Source organism: Excalfactoria chinensis, chromosome 3 (genome assembly GCF_039878825.1).
Source record: "Excalfactoria chinensis isolate bCotChi1 chromosome 3, bCotChi1.hap2, whole genome shotgun sequence".
Taxonomy (NCBI): Eukaryota; Metazoa; Chordata; class Aves; order Galliformes; family Phasianidae; genus Excalfactoria; species Excalfactoria chinensis.
Window position 1 is genome coordinate 47,500,031 of NC_092827.1, and position 26,632 is coordinate 47,526,662.

The 26,632-nt window shown below is 34.1% G+C and overlaps 1 protein-coding gene across 1 annotated transcript in view; it reads right to left on the bottom strand.

Moving 5' to 3' along the window:
• The window catches only part of TRDN (triadin), a 169,463-nt gene extending 144,677 nt beyond the window's left edge, over positions 1 to 24,786 (bottom strand). The window contains exons 1-4 of the mRNA XM_072332199.1: positions 24,585 to 24,786; positions 17,272 to 17,313; positions 10,228 to 10,365; positions 7,899 to 7,925 (exon numbers count right to left, since the gene is read on the bottom strand). Of these exons, the coding sequence (XP_072188300.1) occupies positions 7,899 to 7,925; positions 10,228 to 10,365; positions 17,272 to 17,313; positions 24,585 to 24,786 (409 nt within the window). The remainder of the gene's footprint in view (positions 1 to 7,898; positions 7,926 to 10,227; positions 10,366 to 17,271; positions 17,314 to 24,584) is intronic.
• Positions 24,787 to 26,632: the final 1,846 nt, after the last annotated feature.

Below are 26,632 nucleotides of genomic sequence, written 5' to 3' on the forward strand. Positions count from 1 at the left end.
TCATCTTATTCTGTGGACGTACAGAAACTTCAGGCTGGGGTACGGAGCAACTTCTGGAGTCATGCAAATGTGATAAGAAATTAATTGTCTTTTATCCATGAAAATACTTAAGGGATCGTGTGCTCATCCAGTGTATGAGATACCAGGCCAAAGTGCCTCTTAAGTACAGTTTCAAAATTGTTTACCTAACTCTTTTGAAATCACAACTACAGTTTGGAGTGAAAATTAAGATTTATATATTCTTTAGAATTTCATGTCCTGTGTAGGACTACTGTTGACAGAGGTCACAGAAGAACTGCTGTTGATAGAGGTCACAGAAGAACATTCTCATTTTTATCAGCATAGACATTCTGTTTGGTATGTATTTACCCAAAATAGTATGTTTTCCTAAACTGAGAGGGCTGCTGTGAATTGATTTTGACTACCCCTAAATCTATTAAATGAAGCTTGGCTACTTCACCATAGCTGTCTTTATTTCCTCCTCTTCATAATTTGTTCTACATCACTTAAAAGCCATCAGAGAGATAACATGACCCTTTTGTATTTTCATAACAACTTATTTTGAGTAGCGTACAGCAAGCAAGTGGGCTTTCCTACTAAGAAGTTCCTCTCAGAAAATAGAGATGTAACAGTGTCTTGCTGATATATGTTGTCTTTTTATAAAGTCAAAATGGTACAAAAATAAAGAGATTAGATTCTAATTCAGGAAGTACGCAGTTGTATCCATACTATTTATTTTTACCAGTCAGTAATATAAAGGCATTGTGTATGACTTGTGGACATCTTCCTTATTTTACTAAGGAATGTGTTATATTTTATTTTCCTTTATTTTTAGCAGAGCATACATCAAAGGAGACATATTTGAAAGATGGTATTTTCAGAACAGAGTGTATGCTATTTTCATAACAGCAAAACACCCCAGCCCACATAAAGATTTTATTATAAACTGCTCTTCCAAACCATCCATAATTCTCTTTTTACCATTATTTGTGGTTGGACTTGATGATCTTTGAGGTCTTTTGCAACCTGAGAAATTATGTGATTTTGTGATTATATTCAAGACAACTTATTATATCCATATTTTTACTCTGCTATGTTTGAAATATTAATACATGTTGGTAAAGAATAAAATAGCTTTAAAAATTAGTGGTGTGTAGAAGTGTGTGAATATTATTGTTTTGGACTCGTTAAAACAGTTTTATTGCAAAATCACTGATGAGTGTCATTGATCTCCACCTCCCCCCCCCCCCCCCCCCCCCCCAAATTTTTTTAAATGGTATTTTCTTATTTCATTTACAATGGTTATTTGAAAATTAAATCCTGCATAATGTTTCAGTACAAAATTGTCTTATAAAAAAATAATAAAATACTTATTTTTCCTGAAAAACTCAGATGAAAGAAGTTTAATAAAAGCCTCCAGAGCTGAAGAATTAGCTGTAAAGATGGAAACTTTATTTATGTTTACTTGAGGTAAATCCAAATGATGAACTATGTGCTCTGCCAAAAAAAGGGAATAGCTGTTGTCCTAAGAGATGAAGTCCAGCTCAAAAGCTCCAGTTTATCAGAGTACACGGAACTTGACCTAGTGCCCAAACTTTTCCTTCAGAGGCATTTTTTATGTTTGGAGGCTTTTTTCCCCTCTAATAAAGTTTCAATTTGCAGTCAAAAAATAATTTCTTAAAAGAAAAATTTCGACTGTTTCGTGGATTAATGATCTTGGATGCTATAATTTGCATTAAAATATTTCAAGAAGACCATAGACAGGTTTTGTTTTTGCTTTTGGTTTTTTTAATGGGGAAATTTAGTGACTGGATTTTGGAAAGAATTAAAAGTGGAAAATAATTTACACAAGTAGTTTCTGTTCTATTACAAATATATTAATATGCTGACTATTTTTTTTTTGTTTTGTTTTTGTTCTCCAATTCCAATTATGTATCTCAGTTCTGAAATGAAAAAGAAATTTAATGAAACTTGGATTTTTAAAAGCGCTACACGTACATAAAACACATTCCTCCAAAAAAGAAAAAAATGAATTAGAGATAGAACAATGGGATCAAAAAACAGATTGTTCTTTTCTTTCTGTAGAAGTTAAATGGTTGTGATAAATTTCTTTTTATGAATTCCATCTCTAACAGATGTTATTTGACCAGTTTTAAATGATGTTTTTCATAATCAATTTTATCATAATCTGCATTTAATTGAATGTAATCTTACAAGGACAAAATGCAGACAATATCTAATTCTGTGTGTGTGTGAATAACAACCACACACGAAAAAAGAAAGTAAGAGAATAATCACTCTTTCTATGCTCAGCTTAAAAAATGTAAGCTATGCAAATCTGGTCTTAATCTATTATCATACCAATTTGTACTATTTGTTTCTAGATTTGCTAAGATGGGCTTTTTTTAATGTCCAGGCATGCAAGAGAAAGATACTGGATCTAAAGGTCATAGGCATACAGCTCCACTTGCAATAGCCTATATCTGGAACTTTTATAAGGATTGAGTTTGTTCAAACATGCGAGGCCCTGAATTTTGGTGCTGCAGGTTTATCTGTGTTTTGAATGGACTTTCAAACTTATTCTTTTTTTGTGATCTTGCCAGATAAGTTCAAGGTAAATATCTTTATAGGTGATGGGGATAAAATTATCTACAGATGAGAAGAAATCTAGTACAAAAGAAACTTTTTTTCACCGGGAAAATAATTGAAATGAATATATATATTTATATATATTATATATATATATATTCACTCATGTCCTTTTTTAGCTTTCACTTACTAGATCAGACAATATCTCTGGTACAGCAAGCTCACACCCAGGAGGGAACCTGCCTTACACTACCCTCTTTTTGAGTAAGAACATCCTGAGACCCTGCTACCAGGACACAAATGTTATCCACTATGATAACATGGGTAGCTTCACCTAAGATTTTCCATGATTTAAGAGGATAGCTTAAACATCTGAAAACCACTGCTACACTTCAGCTCAGGTTTGAACAACTTTGAACAACTACCCTTGTGGTTCAAAGCTCTCTGTATATCCTTTAAGAAATAGCCAGCAACTTTGGATTAAAATGTTCCAACTCAAACTGAACTTCAATCACCATTCTTCTACTGGGAAAAAAGCTATAATTGAGCATCTCTATTCCCTAGAAGTAAGCAGTATAATTTCACCTGGATAATATGGAAAATACTTTACTTATATTATAAAATACTATTTCACAGTGGATATGTTGTTACTGTATTGATGAGAGTATGTAAAACAAGACAAGATTTTTAAAAGAACATTAGCAACAGAAATGGATGCCACAAAATATGTAAAGAAAAGGTATCTGGAAAAGCAGTTTAGCATCTGATAATAGGATCAATCAAGGATTTTCATCTTTTAACACAGGGTGTACTTTACACAATGATACACCAAATGCTTTGTAGTAAAGGGCAGCTTAGGGATACAGTGAGAGCCTTTTTCAGAGATATGTAGCAGCAATACATATGCAGAAAATTGAACATACCATATGGCAACATAAAATAAACTGAATTCAGAAGGCATTACCAGTACAAATAGATATGTACTTTAGGGATGAATGGAACTGAATAATTAATTTCTAGAATATAACTACCACACTGGCATTCAGTTTTCAGGTTGCATCTATTTTACTTTTAATTTCTTTTCTTTAGTGCATTCCCAACATTTTAGTTGGAAAATGCTTATTTCCTTCCATGAGCATTTTCTAAACATGAGTATTATTTCCAGAAGACCTATTTGTTTTCTTTACAATTCCAGATTGTTTTACTGTATTACAAGAGATCTTCTAGATGATAGAAGATGATGTTCTATTTTTTGTATTTTTTCCAAGAAGAAAGGATAGTTATGATGTTAGCTAGCAATGTGAATTTTTCTAGCAGTTCTGCAGATATAAGCTATAGTGAGAGTAAATTATTATCTTCTATAACTTACAGTTCTTTTTAAAAATGTAAAAAAGTTTGGCCAAAGCTGTTGAGGATAAGTCAGTGAAATGACCTGTGTCCTTAGTAGTTGACATGTCTTTTCAGAAGATCATGAACTATGTTAGCAGCATATTAATTACCAGTCTAATCATCAGGGAAATACATTCTCAACTGAACAGAAGACAGGGTGGAAAGAGGGACGTGATACTTTCCAAAAAAGTTTATTTATAATTAACAATGTTTCTTGGAACCTACAACGGAAAATTATGGGTTGTTTTGTTTGTTTGTTTGTTTGTTTTTGTGGATTCCTATTTTAATCTATGACTTGCTAACTGCATTTTTTTTAAATAAAAAATAAAGAGAATAGGACCATTTCATATAACTATTTTTATAGATCTTTATCTTTCCATCTCATACAGATGCTCTAACTCACAGAGATCTATCTAATGTCTAGATATCGTGGAAGTCATGTTTGATGTGATTGCTGATATAAAATAATCTTATGTCAATATAAATTCATTTATTTATGCAGAGATGGTAACAATACCCCAACGGCGCTACATTTCTGACTCAGTGTTGTCAGAGTTCACTGTATTATTTTAAATCAGAATCTATTACAAAGGAACTTTTGAAGGGAAGGAGGGGGAGTGGATTCTGTTGAAGTGCAAATACAAAATCTAAGAATATCTTACAAAGTCACTTCACTAAGCCTCAGAGTGCAAGATAAAAATAAAAAAAAAAATAGCTCTAATGTTAGTATATTTTTAAAGATTTTGAACAACTTCTTCACAGGAACAAATTATGAGACTCACGTTTCCTAGCCAGAATGCAGAAGAAAATGCTACTATAACATACAAAACTAAATGTTACAAGTGCTCAGTTTGTTGGATGTACAGTGATAAGCTAAACAAATTTTGCCTTAGATTTAAATTTTTAATTACATTTATGTAAACTGGAGTGAGGTTCCAGGATAGTTTAATAATTGTATTTTATCCATTGACAGTACTGAAGTGTTTTCACTTGCCTATATTTTATGGATCATTATTTTTAATTTTGTTCACCACATTTTTCAGGTCTTTACAAGTCTCACATCTGATGCCAAATCCATGCACTAAAAAACAATAAATATTTCTCTTCGCTTTGACAGCAATAAATTTTTGTAAAAAGATAAAAATATGAAAAAACTTACAAAGGTAAAATAACTGGATTTATCTTTAAAGGTTAAACTGACCCTAAGAAAATAAACAGCATTATCACTTGTAATGATTGTTCTAGAAATAAATGTAGCTATTTATGAAGCATTAAGCCTATAAGAAAATATTATTGGATATCTGGGTGTCTTTTGTGAGAAAGCACCACAGTTTTCCGTTTTGAGAGTACTCACTATTGAAGGCAGCAAAGTTCTCTACAGTATAATCTTTCAGTAACTCTGATTGAGATTATGGTTTCCTTGGACATTATGAATGTTCACACTTCCAATTACTAAAGATAAATATTAGTGATAAGACAGGATGGTAAAAAAAAATTGCAATAAGAAGACATTTGAGAAGAGTTTTCATCCCTTTTTAAGGATTCTGAGAATGATACTAGTTCTGTTATATATGCCAACCCATTGTTAATACTTTCATTATTATCTTTGCTTTCTATTTTCATCTATGCAAAAGTGATCTTCACTTTCTTTATGCTTGTAATTATTACACTCTTCACTCTATCATCACTGAAGAGTATCCTCACCACTACCTTTGTTGTTTTTTCTCTTTTTGTTTCTTTTTCAGCATGTGATTCTATTGTATTACCAACAATCTTTTTATTTTTGCATTTACTTTATTTCCATTATAAAGTAAATCTAGTGCCAACATGTTAATGTCCATAAAAATTGCCAGCAAATAAAAAAAAAATAAAAATGGAGGCTTGTCCATATACCCAAAATAGGTGAGAAGATTTTTCAAAAGCTCTCATCTGCCTATTCATGAAAGCTCTTTCCACACAAATACTTAAAAAAACAGGTACAACAATATTTTATTTAATGTGTACATTTTCAGATTGAAATTTGAGAGAAATTTCTCTTGAATATGTGCAAAAAAATCATACTGTTCCTCTTCTGGAGTGTACTACTTGGTCTCACTCTTTTTATTTGTTTAGGATGTTCAAATGCTCCATTGTAAGAGTCATCCAAAGTACAATTCACATGGGCAGAAATGCTGCACAGAGTAGATGAGACCATGATGCAGAAATGGTCCTTTGAATGAAAACAGAAAATGCTCTAAACCCAAAAATGTGATGTTGATTTTGTGGATCTAGCTACAGACATTTTTATATCCAAAACATCCCCAAAATTGCTGGTCCTTCTTTAGGTCCAGCCCTAATAGTGGCCACAAGAGAAAAAACATGGCTTCATGCCAGATATATGTTATTTTTGTCACCCAAAAAAAGAGATGACAAAAAGACCAGACTGTAGTCATCAATATGAAATGGAGATCTTATGCAGCCTGGAAATGGTAACAAGTTATTTGCAGACATGTCTTTGAACATTTATGCCTGTGTTTTGGTAGGGCCCTAGGACACTTCCTTCATCAGTCTTAGTCAAGAAATATCTTGTTACAAGGAGACAAGGATTAAATTCCATATCCTCAGGGGAAAGATCCTGAGCACACATGCAAGAAGTGGGAAGCCCACTGAACATCTGTTTTACAGCTTAGGCAGATGAAGCATGCTTGAATTTGGGCACTTTCATTTCTGTGTTACTGATTTATCCCCAAAGGAACCAGCTCCAAATGAATCACCACCAGCTCTTCTGTTTCCCTCACACCAAACACAGATACCTTTCTCAGGAATTTATCTCTAAGGGAGACTGTGAGCTATGAATCCTGAGGAGAACATCTCAATACACAGAAACTTAAAAGGAAGAACTTTTATGTCCTAATAATCATTTGAGTACATCCCACTGAATAATTTAAGCAGTCTCTAGTTTATTTGGATTGCTTCTGTGAATTCCATATCTACAATTCCCAGTGGCGCAGTGGTTTAAGCTGCTGCTTGCGGCACCGGAGGGCCCGGGTTCTAATATCCCCTGTGGCGCAGGGGTAGAAGTGCCGCTTTGCTACACAGGGGGCTTGAATCCCGGGAGTTGGACTCGATGATCTCTAAGGTCCCTTCCAACTCGCACGATACTATGATACTATGATGATACTATGATACCTTTTGGTGTACCATTCAGTGGATGCCAAATTCAAGTCATGAAGTCCAGGTAACATATCTTGTTATTATCAGCCTATGCTCAATTTGGAGTAAAAAAAAAAGTACCTAGTTTTGAAATGGTTTACATCCTATCAACAATATACCAAGCCTTCTAAATACATTTTCATTTTCATTTAATAGGATTTGAACTAAAGTTTTATGTTTTCAGCATGACAATCTTCAAGTCTGGGAAGATTTATATTGTAAATCATACCTGTTTCATTCTTGTCTGTTGCAAAAATTCAAGGTTAACTAAGTTATTTTTTTCAGAAGATTCAAAGGCAGTCATTTTAGATCTTTTCATTGGCACAATGTAAAATGTTCTTACAACATCTTGTCATTATTTCTCCATAAATTTCCCCTGTATATTCTTATTTCTAAGCACCACTTCTATGCATGGCATACATGTAATTCATACAGACTTCAATAAGAGACCCATATACAGGGCAAAGCTACAAATAATATCATTACAGTAATTTTATCAGTTTGATACAATTTTTTTCAGCTTTTCTAGATAATAGTTCTCACAGAGAGCAAACATTTCAGCAAGTTTTATAAACTGAATTTCTGATTCAATAATTTTCTTAAAGCACAGTAGTTGTGGCTGGTAGACAGAAATGTTCATAATGACAGAACCCATATCACAGATATATTAGTTTACTCTGAAAATATGTTGCAAAAATTTGCCATCTATAGGGAAGCATCTGACCAACCTTTTATCTGGGAAGATTCCACTTCACCTAAATAAAGAGGGAAAAAAAACACAAACAAAACACAAATGGCAGATAAGATGTTTCATAGAAAAACCAAACCAAAGCAAAATACATATGCACAACACATGCTTTTTTCTATTGATTCATTATCATTTTTAAATGCATTTTATTCCTTCTGTGCTGAATGGCAAGTCTGGATTTTCACAAAATCTGTCTCTTATCATAGAAGGTTTCTGTGTCTGGGACAGATAAATTCAGTGTGCAGTAGTAACCAAGGAAACACCAAAATCTGTATATGTGCTTCTGAATATAAACTTGTGATAATGTATTTACAGTTTGCTTGAATGTATGCATGCACTCATGTTATATGGAAGGGTCCAGTGGTTCATTCTAAACTTGAGATCATAAAATGAATGCACGAGATAGCAAGGTTGTAAGTGTAACAACACTTCTAATGAAATCTAAGGCAAAAGAGACTCAGTTTCAGAGGAACAATGAGCTATCAATTTGAATTTGAAGGATTCATCCTGGAAAATGAAGCTTTCTTTATAAGGATATTGTTTTATTGTTGTATTGTATATTATTATGTTGTTGTTGTATTGTATATTGTTTTCTGCCATTTCATAATACTGGTAGACATAGCTGAAATACCACCTGGCTAATGGAACTGAAGTTTTCAAGCACTTAGTGAGCAATCAGATCTTAAGTATTTTTATGTTAGTTATTTTATGACCCTTCCTACTTCCTTTAACACGTATCCATTGAAGTATTTGAACACTCTAAAAGGGAGAAACACCATCCAGAGGGACCCAGACACACTCAAAAAGTGAGCACATGAAAATCTAATGAGTTTTAACAAGACCAATCTCAGATACAAGTACAGACTGTGGGAAGAACTCATTGAGAACTCATCTCTCCCTGTGGAGAAGGACTTGGGGGTCCTGATGGATGAAAACCTGGACATGAGACAATAGGGTGCTCTTGCAGCCCAGAAGGCCAACAGTACCCTGGGCTGCATCAAAAGAGGGGTGGCCAGCATGGCAAGAGAGGTAATTGTTCCCATCTGCTCCTCCCTTGTGACGTCCTGCTTGGAGTACTGTGGCCAGGCCTGGGGTCCCAAGCAGAAGGATGCAGAGCTTTTGGAGTGAGTCCAGTGTATGATCAAAGGGCTGGAGCAACCCCTCTTTCAAGAAAGATGGGGAAAGTTGCACTGTTTATCCTGGAGAAGAGAAGGCTGTTTAGCCATCTCATAGTAAACTTCCACGTCCTGAATAGAGCTTACTATCAGGAAGAAGAGCAAATTTTCACATAGTCTGATGATAGAACAAGGGGGAATAACTTTAAACTAAAAGAGGAGAGATTCAGGTTCGGTTTAGGAAGAAACTTTTTACTGAGAAGGTGGTTGGCACTGGAACAGGTTTTCCAGAAATGTTGTAGATGCCACATCTCTGGAGGCATTCAAGGCCTGGTTGGATGGAGTCCTGGGCAGCCTGATCTATTAGGTGCAACCCTGCCCATGGCAGAAGGGTTGGGACTGGATGATCTTTAAGGTCCCATCCAACCTAATCCAGTCTATAATTTTATGACATGATTCTATGAACATAAAATGGTAAAAATGAATGTGACCAATGCAATGTGACACAAAAATCCACTACTGCTCTGCTAACATGATGGAGCTACATATATATATATATTTACAACAGGAAGATAATTATTTCCAAATTTCATATGTTAGCAGTTTACTTTCATTTCTCAGATGATGTCAGATGAAGAAAATTACTGTAATGATAGCATCAAAATTTTTAGTAAAGTGCATTATTTGTAAATTGCCATCCAAACTCTCTTAGTCTAGTCAAAATTATATTTTTCCTTATATTTTTCTTTTAACAATATATTGTTCTGTCATTGGTACATAGAAACGATATCAATATATATAGGTTTCTTGGTCTACCTTACATTTTTACTAGCAAATTTTAGATTTTTACTTAGTAAAAGAAAATAGCTGTTGCCATTGTCTGAAGCAATATTCTGATGCATATTTTTACTGTGATTTTGAAGTCTTGTATAAATTAGGACTCTACTTCAAGACATACTAATGGTAATATTTAATTCTGGCAGCTTTTCTGTAATGGAACATTAAACATGAGATGAAAGCTAACAAAGAGACGAATTTACTCATTGGAATAGCCAGTAGACGCTTTATTAGCAACAACATTCACTTTTTATTTTGTTTGACCTTTCTGTCTAAGAGGTTAAAGCTGAGTAAGCCAACATAATGCATGAAAAACAGCAGTTAGTGCAGTTACAGAAATCTTTACATTATGAATACCTTCATCACTGTCATCATCGTCACTCCATATGATGTCAGACAGTAAAGAAAGAAAGCCATAAAGCCAATCAGTGGATTCTTCCAACGTCTCATGAATGATTCTCAGTGGCTCTGTGCTGAGCTTGTTAACAGATCTTCCTGAGTACAGTTAAGAAAAAATAAATAAATAAATAAATAATAAAAAAAAAGATTTGGTGATTAAGGTTAATCAACATTTTATAGATGACTATATACATACAACTTTCTTTAAGAGAAACAATGATTTTTACTGTTAATTTTCATTATATAAATGCTTGAGGACAGCTTTCCTTCCTCTGAATGTAAATTGTCCTTGCAGTTAGCAAAGTGATTCATAGCCCAGTGAATGAATTGGTATGATAGTCCTCTCCCAGTTCTGGCTCTTTTTCTGAGGCTTTGTTGGCTTCAGAATAAATACAGATTTCATTCTACCTCATATTTGTCCTCGATTATTCCTTCCTTTCAGTCCAGTTTATTTCTCTGGCCCAGGGGCCCTGCCTCTTGATGTCTACTTAGTATTCACTACTGTCGGTTTCTCAGTCCTATGTCACATCTACATTTAGGGCCTCTGTTTAACGCTATTCTGGCTGAGGAAACTGATAAGTCTTGGTTTAACTGCACATACACTTCTCATCTTTCTCTTGGAGTACATGTAAAAAGAGGATAGAATAAAACTGTGCATTCTTAGGCCAAAACAAAACTGAGTCCAGGATGAAGGGTACCATGGAGCCCACATTGTGGCACACAGCCAGCTACACCCAAACACATAAAACTACAAATCTGTTTCTCTTACATTTTTTCAGGAGTTTCATTCACATACATGTGTGAATATTTAACCAGTTGTTGCCTTCTTGCTCCTGTAGGTCAACAAACAAGGAAGTTGCAATTCATGTGCTCCATCTTCCTGGAGTCAACAAATCCTTTCTGAGACCTGCTATGGAAGCAAGGACACTGCCCTCCACATGTCTGCACTTGTGTGAGAATAATCTCTAGTGATTAATATAAGTATTCCTTTAAAGGTTTTTCCTGTCATGATGTCACCAAATTTCTCCATACCCTGTTTATGCTGACATAGTATTTCATGAGAAATCTCCGTCCTTTGATAGAATTTTTTGTTCATCCTTTCTGTTCAGTAAGCTTTTATTCTCTTGAAATCTGTACCAAATACTGCTCAGGAAGAGAGACAGCTGCCATTCATTCTATGTAACCATCCATCATAACTGAAATAGTAGGCTGTCCTATGTATGCAAAGGTTTCAAACAAATTTAAACAATCAAAGGTAAATCATAAATTTGATTTAATTCATTGGCCTAGTCTTGTTTCTAGTAGTTTAAATAGAAATATATACATTCAACATTATGAAGACGGGAACCACATCTCTGTTTACCACTCTCTTTTTGTATGCAGATACTTTTAAAAGAAATTAAATGTGAATTTCTTCACAGGTACTTCTGGCTGCTGAGCTCTGACTCACAAGACAAATCTTAGCAGAAATCAACAGTCTCAAGTGAACTTGCAGGTTACAAAGACAGGCAAAGTGCAGGCTTGAAGCAATTTCTTTTATGGCAGCAGTATGAACAGTTATTTTCTAGAAGTACTGTAACAAAACGTATGAGTAAATTTATTTGAAATAGAAATATATCACTGAATAACTCCTTTTACTCTTTTTACTCCTAATAATTCTCTTTACTAACTCTCTACTAACTCTCTAATAACTCTTTTTACTCCTAATAATTAAAGTATAAAAAATATATTTAAAATTATTATTATTTCAGATCTGCTTATTGATAATGTAGATAGAATAAATATTTTGGTTAGTGTATGGTGTTTTTTGTTTCTTGGAAATTGTATTATATAGACATATAATACTGAACAATCAGACACATCAGATAACTTAGTCATACTCAATGACTGGACATACAAAGGAACTTTTTTTGTCAGGGAGTGGTCAGGCACTGGAATAGCCTTCCCAGGGAGGTGGTGGAGTCTCCAACCCTGGCAGTGTTCAAGAATTGTCTGGATAGGGAGCTAGGAGATATGGTTTAGGGGTTTTCTGTAGGTAAGGTAAAGGGAGGACGGTTGGACTAGATGATCAAGGTCCTTTCCAACCTTGTAATTCTATGATTCTATGAATGATGAAATGACAACTTTGTAAGGAAATATTAATGAATTCTTCTTTTAATGTACTTTTTAATGTACTGTTTTGTGCTAACATTTTTTCAACCAATTAAATAACTCAGAAAGATTTTGAGTAGTATACGAGGATGTGTTGACTTTTCTTATTATAAGACATTTATTTATTTGCATTGAACTCACATATTGAGGTCCAGAGATTTTAATTTTTCAACAGATTTGCCATATGTGACTTTTTCCAGCGTTTACAAGGAGAATTATATATATATATATACAATGTATACATAATTATATTCAGACTATAAAAGTAAATCTGTAACCTGACCCCTGATGCCATTTCCATTTACTCTAATATAGAGATGCTAAGAAGTATAAGTGGATTCACAGAATTACATGGCCAGAGGGGTCTCAGCATAACTAAGGTTTAGATTCACAAGCAAGGATGGTCAAACATCATACAGCAGTCCTAGTTTCTGTCCACATTTTCTGCCCACCCTGTACCCACTGGTTGCTTGGGGATGGCTCAGTTGTTTCTACAGCCACAGAAATTTACAATCACGGGGACCACAACTATAAACTAAACAAAAATAGTTGCCGATGTATTTTAGTGTTTGGGACAACATATGTTGGCAGTTCAAGAACTGCTTCACAGGTAGGAGAACTGGTCCCCCAGGCAGGGGAACTACTCAGAGAAGAGCAAGATCTAAAAAGAAGAGGAAATTACTGCAACCACCCCAAGGCAAGCCATCTCTGCTCATGAATTAGAGCCCTCAATGTCATATCCTGGTCTTTAACTCACAACATCTTCATAGCAAACTGTGAGAAAGGGATTAGAAATCGTAAGAATCCAGAGGCCAGTTTCTCCAGGAACACCTACGCTAACAGGCCTGAACTGCAAATCCTGTTTAAAATAGAAAATTCAGAAAGAAATCAACTTGGGGCTTTGTAGATGACGCTTCAGTGTTATTTTCAAAATTAAACTTGCAAATTTAAGCAGATCCACTTGCATTGTGATTCAAGTGACACAGACTGGGAAAGTTTACTTGTGCACAGATCTTCTATTTTACTTTGTTAAATATTTCCTTAATTTTTAAAATGTAATGATCCATCCTAAAATGCTTAAGAACACCACACCAGATAATCCTGAATGGAAAGAACTACTGATCAAAACCATGCTTTTAGCTTTCCCCGCAACTTTTTCAATAGGAGGTTGTTCTTTCTCTAGCATAACAAAACACACATGAAGCAAAGGAAAGAAAGCAACTTGAGGGGAAAAAAAAAAAAAAAAAGCAGAAAGATACAATTTAGCTCACACACATGCAAAGAAAGATAACCATTTTCAGAGGATATTCCTAGTTTTGTCTGAAGAGTATAGCTGAAAAATAGAGATTTACAAGACAAAATTTAAGCTTGATATTTTCTTATAATAAAGATTTTTTAAATTATTCTTTCTTTACAGATGTCTAGCAATGCTACATCATGCTGATTTTTCTTTTGGATAGTCTTGCATTCAACACATTCCAATTGGATTAATTGTCTTTTGCATAATTCTGTCTGGCTTTTCATTTCTTGTCAGACACTCGAATACAAAGTATTATTAGAATTAGAAATACTATTAGAAATACATTTATAATGCTAAGCTGAAAATATACTTCCCTTGTTAGCATGTGGTATATAGTATATAATGAACAATATATAATTTGTAACTAAACCTATAACTATAATCAGTATATCTGTTCATATAATCATGAATTCATGAATTTATATATGTTTATTGGTATTTTATGTTGTGCCTGTTGTGCTGGGATGGCTGTGAACAGCAGAAGCAGGATCCTGAAGATAAATTGTAAAGAGGCATTATGAAGACAGCACAGTTCACAGGTAGATCCTGGATGTGAAGTTCTACTGTAAGTAGAACTGGTAAGTAGAGATTGAGGCAATTGTTCCTCTTAGATTATGTCGCTGAAAAATACAAAATGTTGATTGAGAATAGAGGAGGGAGGAAAGAGGAGGAAGTAAGAAAATGGTTACTAAACAGGTTAAATTGAGAGATTAGACACACAGTTAACACTGAAGGTCTTTTGTTAACATTATGTCATTTCATTTAATCACATCTTAAATTCCAATCATCTTATCTAGACAAACGTATTGAAAGCCAGGTGCTGAGTCCCTGGTGACTCTGGACTCCCTCAAAAGCCAACTCAGAAAGCTGTTTTGGCCATCAGAAAGGGAAAATTGTCACCTCCATCTCACATCTTTTTCGAGTGAAATGAATTCATATCCAAAGATGCCCTTCCTTTCTCTTGACTATCAAGGAAGCAAAACAACAACAACAAAAAAAAAACAACCAACAGAAAAAAAAACAAGGATGTGACACCATATTTTTAGATCACTAAAGAGTGTGACATGGATCCTATCAGAAGTGCTGTTTTGTGTTTCTTTTTTCTTGTCACTATGCACTTTGACTAAGCACTTAGATTTGTACTTTTATATTTGTTATTAATTTCAGGTCAATGCATCTCAATTCATCCCAAACAGTGTGCGTACCACCAGCAGTGCTTTCCAGTAACATTTTGTTTGTTGAGCCCTTTTATTATTATAAGGGATACTCTTCAAATCAGTAAAGATTCAGCTCTACTTGTGTTATCATTTTTACTGTTTTTTGGTTGGTTTTTTTTTTTTTTTGGTGGAGCCTTCAAATTTTCAGTTCCAGATTGCTCTGTAAAATGATTAAATTTGGAAGAATTACAGTTGTCAGGGTATGAATCGTAATAAAATTGAAGGATTTTGTACATTACTTTTCAAGAAAATCTTATCATTGGAAAAGTCAACTGAATTTCCTGGGAGAATATTTTTACCTCTTTTATGTATCTGCAAGAAAATTTGGAGTCTTGTTTGAATTTTCTTTACAAAACATACACAAAGGTGGTTAAAATACTTTTCAAAAATCCTTTTGTTGTATATAAATATTTCTAGAAACTTTCTGTGTATTTTGAAGCTGGTTTTCATGCTCATTACATCTGAATTAAATTGCTCTAATCCTTTGAAGCCATCCAGCATTATTGTTGCAGAAACAATAATTTGGTTAAAAATGTGAACACAAGAATTCCAAGCAATTGATTTATCCCACTCTAAATTCTCCTTGACTCGCAATTTCTACTCTAGTTGATTTGGAAATAGATGTTGTGCCTTTAAAGTAAATTAATACCTCACCCTTCATTAGATTCTTTGAAATCAAGAGATGATGATTTTCATAAAGTGACAAAGTCATTTCAACTGCAGTAAAACTGTGCTGTTCCAAAGCAAAAGAAACCTTTTTTGGTTGTTTGTTTTTAATTGGAACTGACAGTAAGTCCTGTAACAGCGGCTTTTCAAAAAAGTAATTGGTTAATCACATAGTATGATTCGTTGCAGCACCTCAAGCAAATTTGCTTACATTTCAAAGTCTGTGTCATTTGTTCATGTGAAGTGAACAACAAAAAATGGCTAATTGATTTATTTGTGCAAATCTCTTCAGTTATTATGCTGGTTTTAATAACCCTGAAAAGAAATGTGGTCTTCTATCAATCTTTTCCTTGTCACACAGTTAAACGTATAGTCAGACTTAGACTTATTTTATAGTTATTTTTAAATGAATGTCTGTGAATTATTTAATATTGTTGGATTTTCATCAATTACATATTTTGACTTCACTGAATTGAATGCAATTAAATTACAAATGATGGTAATTATCTGGTGTAAAGATTGATCTATTAGATAGGACCTAATTCATTAATACTGACAAGATACAGCTGACGAAGACAGAATTTCTGTCATGTTTGATAAAATACAAAAGCTTAATACTAGTTCTTCATAATAAAACATACCCCAGTCTAGGAAAATATTCTGCTAAAGAGATAAGATAATTTTAAATTGAAAGTTTACACTTAAAATTTGTGATAACTATTTTTAGTTGGGTCACCAGAATAGCCTCTGGTGGCTATCAATGAATTACAGCAATATAAAAACATTTCCAAGGAAAACTCTACCTCAGTATTTCCCAGAAATTTCCCTTCTATATGTACCTCTAGTGTAAATACGAGGATTACATTCTGTACTGTAGTTTGTCTTTTTCTAATATTAGCCTTAGATAATTATATTGAGGCCAGGTCCTTAGAGGAAACCTCACATGAAACTAGACAAAGGCTTTTTACCCCAAAAAAAGAGCAGAGTAGTTATAAATAGAATATATTTATATAGAATGTAGACTATGGATAATAGGATAGATGGACTGTAAGTAGAATTTCCAAATTTTACAATTAAATTCACAATGTTTCATAAAGTATCAAGAAATATCAGATATTTTTGATACAGACAAATGGAAAAATGTGGACAGGAGTGTAAGTTTAACATTAGCTTTGTATGTTACTTATGTGACTTGGTTTGGTGTCAGGTGAAAGACTTTGTATTTGATGGATCAGACCCGGATTAAGAGGCATTTTTTAAACAGCCAGACATTTTATCCAAAATAATTTGATGCTCTATTTTTCACTCATTCTGAAGTTCCTATTCTCTAACTGACAATACAGATTTTAACTTCACATTTATAATGCAGTTGCTAAATAATTTTCCCATGATATTTAAAAATATATTCACTATGATGAAATGGATATCTCCCTGTTTATCACTGATTGCTGAGTGTCTACTGACTGGAGGGATCTCATCACTGACCGACCTGTCTCAAGTAAGGTGTGAATGTTGGGAGTACTCCATTGTAATGAACTTTGCAGACCAGGGTTTAGCAGAGGAGCAGTGCTGCCATGCCCTGGCACTCTGCTCATGTCCATGCATTGTTACTTCCAGCAAGCAGAGCGCACATGCACACACAGAACACTGCAGGCACAGCGTCTTTACCAGGTGGTAAACAGGGATCATCGCAATGTTGTGAATAGCTGGCTATAGCGGATGACAACATGATGAACGCAAGAAAGGCCAATAAAAAAGAGGGAGAAACAACATTAGCAGTCATGAACATCCTCAGTTGTTGCTCAAATAAATGAAGCAGTTACTGAGAGAAGTGACAACTTATTTAATCTTGGGGGCTGCTGTTGCAAAGCAGAAATTGGTGTTCATTAAAAAGACAAACAACTACAAGAAGGATTCTTCCAGAAAAATCACTACTTCAGTTTCCAGTGGGCAGTTCTCCAGACAGGTTAGATAATATAGTACAAACCAGATCAATGTAAAAATACTGTTAAATACAGCACAGGTATTTTCACAAGTTATGCAATGTACTGCTAAAAAGAATACATGATAAATATTGGTGGTTCTAGTCATTTGGATTTCTTTCATAGCAAAAACCAAAAACAAAGTTACATTTTTGTAATTGTTACTGAAATGAATTACAATCCAGAAGTATGGTTTCTACCTCATATCCCATTAAGCATATTTAAGAATGTTAGTCTTCTTTCTCTTCTTAGCTCTTTTCCTGTCCATTGAATGAGGTTCTGAATATTTTCAAGTTTGTGAGCTCATAAAGTTTAATAAATCAGCTTATGATCTTGCATATGTTAGACCATTTGAGATGTACTACTGAGATGTGCCCCGGTGGCGCAGCGGTTGAATTCCCGTCTGCAACACCAGGGGGCCCGGGTTCGAATCCCCCCTGTGGAGCAGGGGGTAGAAGTGCCGTTCTGCTACACAGAGGGCTCGAATCCCGGGAGTTGGACTCGATGATCTCTAAGGTCCCTTCCAACTCGCACAATACTATGATACTATGATACTACTTGCAGAACTATGGTATTTCATAGACTGTCACTCTTCACAGTACAAACTCATTTTCTAGTGGTTTTTAACTCAGTAATATTTACTGCATTGTGAAACACAGGATGTAGGATGTCTCCTGAGCAGCCCTTCTTTAAGTTGAAATTCATCCTAATCACCACCTCCCCCTTTTTTTTTCTTTTTTTTTTTTTTTTTTTTCTTTTTTCTTTTTTTCTATGAGGGGGTGGGGTGGGGGTGGGGGCATGGTAGTCATTTTGGAAAGCAATTAAAAAAATGTTTTGTGTGGATTTTAGGTACATATGTAGAATTGGAAGAATTTAATTAAGAACTGAAATGTACAAGCTGTTTACTCACGCTTTAGACTGACACCTATAAATACAGTAGAAATTGTAGTTCAAAATATTACAGCGCTGTTTTCATCAGAGATGACCACATGGGTCAGAAATTATTTTATTTTATTTTATTTTATATTTTATATTTTTATTATTTTACATACTACCACTGTATTCCACTGGAGATTTTTCTTGGGCTTTGGATGTGTGGCAAAGTTTTACCATTTATTTTAATTTGGTGAGACTTTTAAACATCGCATCCACTAAGAGACAAAATTATTTGTTCTGTTTATTTCCTGGCACTTTAAGCAAAAACAAAAGTTAGTTAATTTCATTAACAAAATTGGATAAAATATAAGTCTAAATACTCACTTCTTTTTTTCCTCCCATTTTTTAGAAGTTATAATTGAATATAAGTGCAACAGGATGACTATATTAGGATAAAACTCCAGAAGGAAAATGAATGAACACGTGTTGCAATGAAAGTAGTGCCTTTTATTTTATTATATTTTTATATATTGGCTCATGAGATCAGAAGTGGCTGTTGGTGGTATGACAGTAGGAGTCAAACCTTCTCACCTGTATTCCTTTACATTTGTTGCCTTGTAACAGACGGAGGCAGAGGGGCAGTCTGACAAATAGCATCTGACATGGAAGTTTGTATGAAGCAAAGGTGTGTCACTGAATCCCTCCATTTAGAAAAAATGTCATCCACTGACCATCATCAATGCTTGCAAAATGTTGATGGAAACCAAGCTGTGGATGTCACCACAGTGAGGCAGTGGGTGGTGCATTTGATCAGAGTGGAGGCAGTAAGTGTGTCACCTCTGCTGGTGTAGACTTTTATGAGCACATTATGCAGGCTCTTGTTCATCACTTTTGAAAATGCATAGCTAATAGTGGTCACCATGTTGAAACATAGTGTTTTGTAGCTAAGAGTTCTATCTATCAAATAGTGTTATTGTGTTCCTTGTATCTATTGTAGTTTCCATGGAAATAAATAGGAGATGTTACTTTCATGGCAACCCAGTTATATGTTACTGATAATATTTATCTTAAAAAAAAAAAAAAAAAAAAAAAAAGAGAGAGAGAGAGAAATAAATAAATAGTAGACAAATAAACAAATAGTAGTAGAATAGTAGAATAGTTGTATTTTTTGAATTCTACTTGTTATTATCATGTTTTTGCAATTTACAATTTTTTCATGCAGAAGGCTGGTCTAAAAAAATATCTGTGTGACAGCTACACAGCAGAACTTACTTAGATCCCTGGTCACCATTTTCTTAATTTTTTGTTCGTTTGTTTTCCTTTACTGGTAAATATGTATATCATTCTGGATATCCATGGCCTTCAAAAACAGAAGTGACCATAAATTAGAGTTAGGGAAATGGTGATTTCAGACTGTGTTAGTCAGAAGATGATGCCCATGTGCCCAGAACAATTTGGTCAGTTGTTTTCCTACTGTCTTACTTAAGAGCTCTATGCCTTCATTGATGGGCATCATCTCCACAGAGATCTGCCTTAGCTGTAGGTCTCTAAAATGTCTCTTTTGGTTGAGAATAATGAATTATCCACAAGGAAGAGCACATTCTCTTTTTGCACTTATGAATGTACTTAAAAGAAAATGGGAACCTGCATTTCACGTGTTGTGACTTTTTGCAGAATATATTTCCAGAAAATATTCTGGCTATTTTGGGGTTTCACAGATTTGCTGAGGTTCCATTAGGTTTGATTTATTCTGGCTCTTAGGTGACTGGAAACATCACTGTCAATTTACACTGAATGTTGAACAATCTGAATCTGAAATTAGGGTGGTGTTAATTATCTATAAATGATCACAGAGATGGTGAGGAATTCTGAACCCTTTATTTGCCCATTAGCAAATGCAGCTTCCTGGGCAATCAAAACTTGGGACTGAAATAATCTTAAATTATTTAGTTACATATACCAATTAAAATATATAATCCAGCTATGTGTACAAGAAATGCGTGAAATACTTTCATGAGCTATGAAGTCATTTAATTAAATGACTTTTTTTTAAGATTAAGGATGGAAGAAATTACAAATTGTTGCAAAGCATGCATCAAACAAAAATGAATCTTTTTGCTTTTCTGGAAATACCAAGAATGTATAAGAGATGTTCCAGTGTGGTATGCTATTTATTGCATATTCATACACTCTACATACTGCATGAGGTTCATAATGTCATATCTCAGCCTTTTGTAATGCACGTCTTCTACATATCACACAAGAAGTATTTCAGTTATGTTTACAGTTTTCCAAATAAGATGATAGGAATGCAAGCTTTCATCACATCTACTTTAGGATGAAAACAAATACTTCGTTTTCATGTTGTTACATGTGGGATAAATCTCACTTGGCATAAATTTTCAAAATTCCCGAAATTGATAGTTTGCTTTTGAGTTTGAAACCATACTAATCAAAAAGCAAGATCTGTGGGTTGGTTCTCTATCATCATAGAAGAAACATAACAATTGTATTGATAAATTAAAACGAAAAATAAAAGCTAAGATACATACACTGACACTATATATATTTTTGGAATTATTCTCCATTAAGGTAATGAGACCAAAATTGGTAATTGTTTTAATCAGGAAACAGTGTTTAAATTTAAATTTAGACTGTATCCTTCTCTTCTGAGGTCAATTCTATGATTTTTCTTTTTGGCTCCATGAATAATGGTGCATAGTCTCAGGGTTTATCTGGGTAAATTCATAATTTAGAGGGATGTAGGTCCTTTATCTGCCAACAGCCAGCAACTCTGAAGAGGAATTAGGAGGAAGAAATCTATGTATATTCCTTTATCATGTAGATCCTGGGCTGGTCTATTACGTCTACAAACTGCTCTTTTCTTCTGCAGTCAGTTCTGTACAGCATAGACATTAATTGTGACTTTGCTAGGGAATTAGCATTTCCTGCTCAGAAATATGATGGAAGTCACTAATGGGAGTTAGTAGGTCAGAGTCAGAGCCAGCATGTAGGTTTGTGACACTTTACCCAGCAATTCCAGCTCAGATTCTTGCTTCCTGCAAACCTGGTGGAGGACTGTCTCTGCAGACGTGGTCAGTGTGTTTTTAACTTCACTAGGTGAGTGAAATCTTGACTACAGTGGTTCATGGATTCATACCCCATATGTGAGGATGGGGAAATCCACCCCAGCTTTGTGAAGTCCACTGAGATCTCTGGCAATGTGCTTTCTAAATACCTGATTAAATTCTGACAGAGGTTTTTACAGAATCGTGTAATCACAGAGACATGGATCAGAAGCATCCCTGAAATTGAACTAGTGCAATCCTTCTCAGGAAGGGACTACTGCCAACACTTGAGCCAGACAGCCATGGCCATGTCTCAAAGTCAAAGACTTCCAAGGATAAACAATCTGCCATCAAGATAAAGATTTTGTCCCCAGTGTCCAACATGAGCCTCTTGGGACAAAACTTCTGGTCCTTTCACCTTGTTATATCACCTGATACTACAGGAAAATCATCTTGGTAAGTGTAAGTCATCTACTACTTTTGCAGATGCTCTTTGAAACAACATGCTGCACTTAGGTCAACTTTCAGTTCCCTCTTTGACAGACTAATCACGTTTTCCTCTCAGCTTTTCTCTGCATAATTTCTAGAGTTGAGCTTAATGGAATTTCAAGGAAAGACATGGGGAAAAATCTTGTATGCACCGACTTAAGAAAGGCAAGTACTACCTCAGAAAATAAAGACACTGAATGTAATATGTTTTGCACAGGAAAAAAAACAAAAAAAACAAAACAAAAAAAAAAAAACAAAAAAAAACAACAACAACAAAAAAAAAACCAACCAAACAAGAAAACAGTAAAACAGTTACATTTAATTTATTTAGCATCTTTCATTTGTATCTAAAAACTAATAAATTAAATTTAATCATGCTTGATAAATTAAATTTACAGCACTGAAAGTAATGATTTTGTTTTTCATAATATGTGTTACTAAAGGAAAAAATGTCAGTGCAAAATGTAACTATTCCTGGATTTTAGATTTAAGGGGTCACTTAAAACATGCTCCAAATTTTTCTTCACAGCTCCACTGGAGGCAAAGGCCAGACTGTCAGAGGGTGAAAATCATTTCAGTATCAGTAATCTCAGTTCTATGCAAAGTCTTCAGCTATTGCCACAGAATTAGTGGGTTTTCAGCTAATTATTAGAAAGTCAGGAGCTGAAACCCTAGGCTTAATAAAAGATATACAGTCAATGTTATGTATCTGTAAACACAGAAAGCAGTTTGACAAATCTGGGTCTGAAGGAGCACAGTAGTTCTTTCATTTAACATTTTACCATTAATAGATTATTTAAATGTTCGTTTAATTAATCATGTAGGAACAGAAATATATTTGAAGAAAAAGAACTGAACCCATGAAAGTACTGAAATATCATCTTTCAGAGATCTCTACACAACACGAAATCCTCCTGAAGATTAAATTTTACATTATTTTGTTTCTACAGCCTGGTCTGAAAATGTCAGTTTGCATCAGTGCCCTTGGGATTTAAGCTCATTTAACCAATACAACATGAACATCAGATTTCCATCTGCCTAGAAATTTTCCCTCAGTCTACAGAAAAAAAAAAAAAAAATACAGTTTCGCATTGCTTAATATTACCATAAGTAGTATATGGAGCATGGCTGACAGCCAGTCTATGAATTGCTTAGTTTAGGAGTTTTGTCTGAGGCATACCCTGTTTCCTGACTGCTTACTGAAAAAATACTATGTATGTATTGAGTATGATTGATTGATAGTAAATACGGAAAATTAAGAGCAAAATATGGTGGTTTCACTATCTTGGTTTATATCTACTTTGCCACACTGTTTTTTGGTGTTCATATTAAAATCTGATGCTTGTGTAGGAAGGGTCATTCCAAAGGAAGTTTCTGTCTTATTGAAACTCAAGTGAATTCCTTCTGAAAACAAATGTGGATGAGAAGTAAAAAATTTAAATGAGATTGGCCACACATTTTGTCTACATTCCAAGCTTCCATGTCATCCATCAAATCAGAATTAGTAGGTTTCTTTCAAGCTCTTTGCCTCAAAAGATTTTGCAGTAAATCTTGAGGTCAATATTGATATACAGAAGGACTTAAATCTATGGATTTATCAGTAAACTAAGAAAATGGCTGAATTTCTACTCCTAGTTAATTATTGTGATAGATGGGATCACTTTAGAGCTGGTGCTCTTTAGAAAAGAAAAGGACCTTCATCATTTGTGTTCTAATTTTGCTTCACGTATTTCCCAGTCACTACAGCCTGCTTACTTCATGCCAGTTTTGTTTCTGAGCTAGCTTTCTGAACAGTATGCCCTCTTTAAAAACACAGATTTATTTTAATTTCTCTTATACATTACTGCCAGCTACAAGGCATAAAAATCAAGTAATGATGAACTCATTTTTCTTCATCATTCCTATCTTCTCATTCCTCATCAAGAATCACAGTCCTTGTGCCAAACAGATATGCCTTGCCCTCAAAAAACAATCTGTTCCCAAACTTGATCCTGCATATTCAGTTTGACCAGTCTTAAAATGCTTAACTGAGGGTATGGGTGTGGCTTAGCTAACACAAAGAATCTGTCTTTCTGTACTTAAGAATTTTGCAGATGAATTTACAGTTAATATGTTTATAAACGGTCTCATGCATATTTTTTTGTGATGAAATTGTGTAAGCAGATGTCAGAATACTCAAGAAACTATGAGAGATTTAAAAACATATTTCAGAAGATGGAAATTAATACATGATTTTATTAGTTTTGAAATATTTTTATATTGAAACTGCAAAACAGAAATCCGAATATGCATGCTCATATATATATCATATTTACTGTCAACATATACATTTTCCAGGATAAGGATAGGCTGCAAAATGGAAAGATTTAAATTATATAGACTTCTGAAGTGTACACTAATATATTCTGACATTTTTTCACAATATCTCCTCTAATGGTAAACTTAGCAGAGACACTGTGCTGACTCTAAGAAGGTGAGAGACATTCATATTTACATAATACACAGTCCTTAATAATTTTTTAAGTGTTTATATAAAAGACATCAAACAGAAGATGCTGATTTTTACCTGCAAAGGCCTTGTAATCCACCAAGTCAAACATTACAATAGCTACTGCTGACCAGGTAACAATCAGAGCCACAACAAGAAGCCATGCTGCTGGGGAACTGAATGTTGTCACAAGGTCTTCTGTAACTGATTTCTTGCCCATTCTCATGGATGATGGAACGGATCCATTCTTTCCATCTGTTATTGTTGTGGTTGTAGACATACGTCCTAGGCAAATAGTAAAAGCAAAGGAATGCGAATATGAAACTTGGAGCCTAAGATGCAAGAATTTGACTGCTGAATTGAAATACATCTGTTTTTGGAACATATAAAATAAAAGTATACATTGCAAAAGTAAATATTAAGTTTTCTGAAAGATTTTCTTGAACTATGGCCACAATTAATAAAGTTTATTTGGATGCAAAGATGGTGAAATAGCCATGACCGGCCTTTTTGTTTATGATGTGACATTTTTTAGTCTGCCACAGATAGCTACAGACCTAGGAGAGTGATTGATGAAAACATCAAATATTATTACTCTCCAAAGGACTGTCTTGTTATGGGCTGTAGGCCAGATTCTTAGGTGATGTGATTAAGTGTACTTCCATTAACTGTAATGGAGCTAACGCATTTATGCCACTTGAGGTTTGGCTCGAGTTCTGCTGTCAAGGACATTTAAATCCCATTTTGTCCACCAGAAACACAAAAGATTTAAACATACAGTATCATTACACTTCATAAGGAATCTTGTACCTGTTTTTTAAATACCTTAGATCTTATCATTTTCACATAATTAAATTATCTCTTTAGAAGAAAGAGTTAGAAAGCCAAAGCAGGCTTAATTCCAAAAAGCATAGGTTTGATCCTAGGAAGAAGGTAGGAAGGTGAATACTAACATTAACTAAGTAAACTGTTGCTATCAGGTGTTTAATGGATAGTTAACAATGATTAAAAATTTACTTTTTCTTAGGGTATTAAGAAAAACTATTTCTCCGCACAAATCATAATTTTGGTAAATGAAAACTGACAACATTTGAAACAATTCATATTATTCTTCCTCATAAAATAAAGTGATAACCTAAACACTCATGGAAGGTATTTGTTTTTTAGAACATAAAAAATAAAACTAAAAATTGTCATAACTTCACAGTTAAAAACAGTAGAAGAACATGGTACTTCCACCAGTTCAGTTTACAAATCTGCTTGTAACCTACTGTCAAGCTATTGTATGATATGATACTTATGTTCCCGGTATAGTTGAGTTCATTTTTTATCAACTCTCAATAAATGTCAGTGATTTTAGGGACCTTTGTCTACACAGAGGTCTGAACTTTCAAGGAATAAGGTGATGCATGATTTTCTCATACCTCTATTTCTCACCTTGATATAAAATATGTCCCCTTGCAGCTAATTCAACCTATAAAGCTAATAATTTTCTAGGATGATAGGGGTATAGAAAGTGACAGAGCTACACTATACAAAGATGAATAGAGTCAGTATCACCTTTCACATGAAAACTGGCAAATAATAATTTAGAAAATACGATTGGACTTAAGCTATAAGGTTACTGAAGATTTTCGGATGTTTGCCATCATGAGATGTATGTAGTCTCTATTTCAGAATCCTTTTATTAATATTCTTAAAGAAATAAATGACATATTTATCCTTACATTTATTCCACACAAAAATATTTCAGTTTATTATATTGTGCATTGCATTTGTATGTACTTCTCTTATGTTTACTCTTTAACTTCTTGTGCACCTGCACAAGCATCTTGACTAATCAGTGTTTTGCTTCAAGCCTCACAAAGCTATTCTTCTATACAATAGAGTTGTATAAGCAGAATAAGATTGACATATTATGTTTGTATTACTTACTCAAAATTTAATCTTTTTTATAGAATGTTGATATTGGTTAATAATGCCTACCTATGGGAATGCAATTTATAAACTTTTTTTTTTTTTTTTTTTTTTTTTTTTTTTTTTTTTTTTAATGTGGTTTAAAACTATCACTGCCTCCATTTCCTCAAACACAAATTGGGACTCAATCACTTCATGAAGAAGGGAAA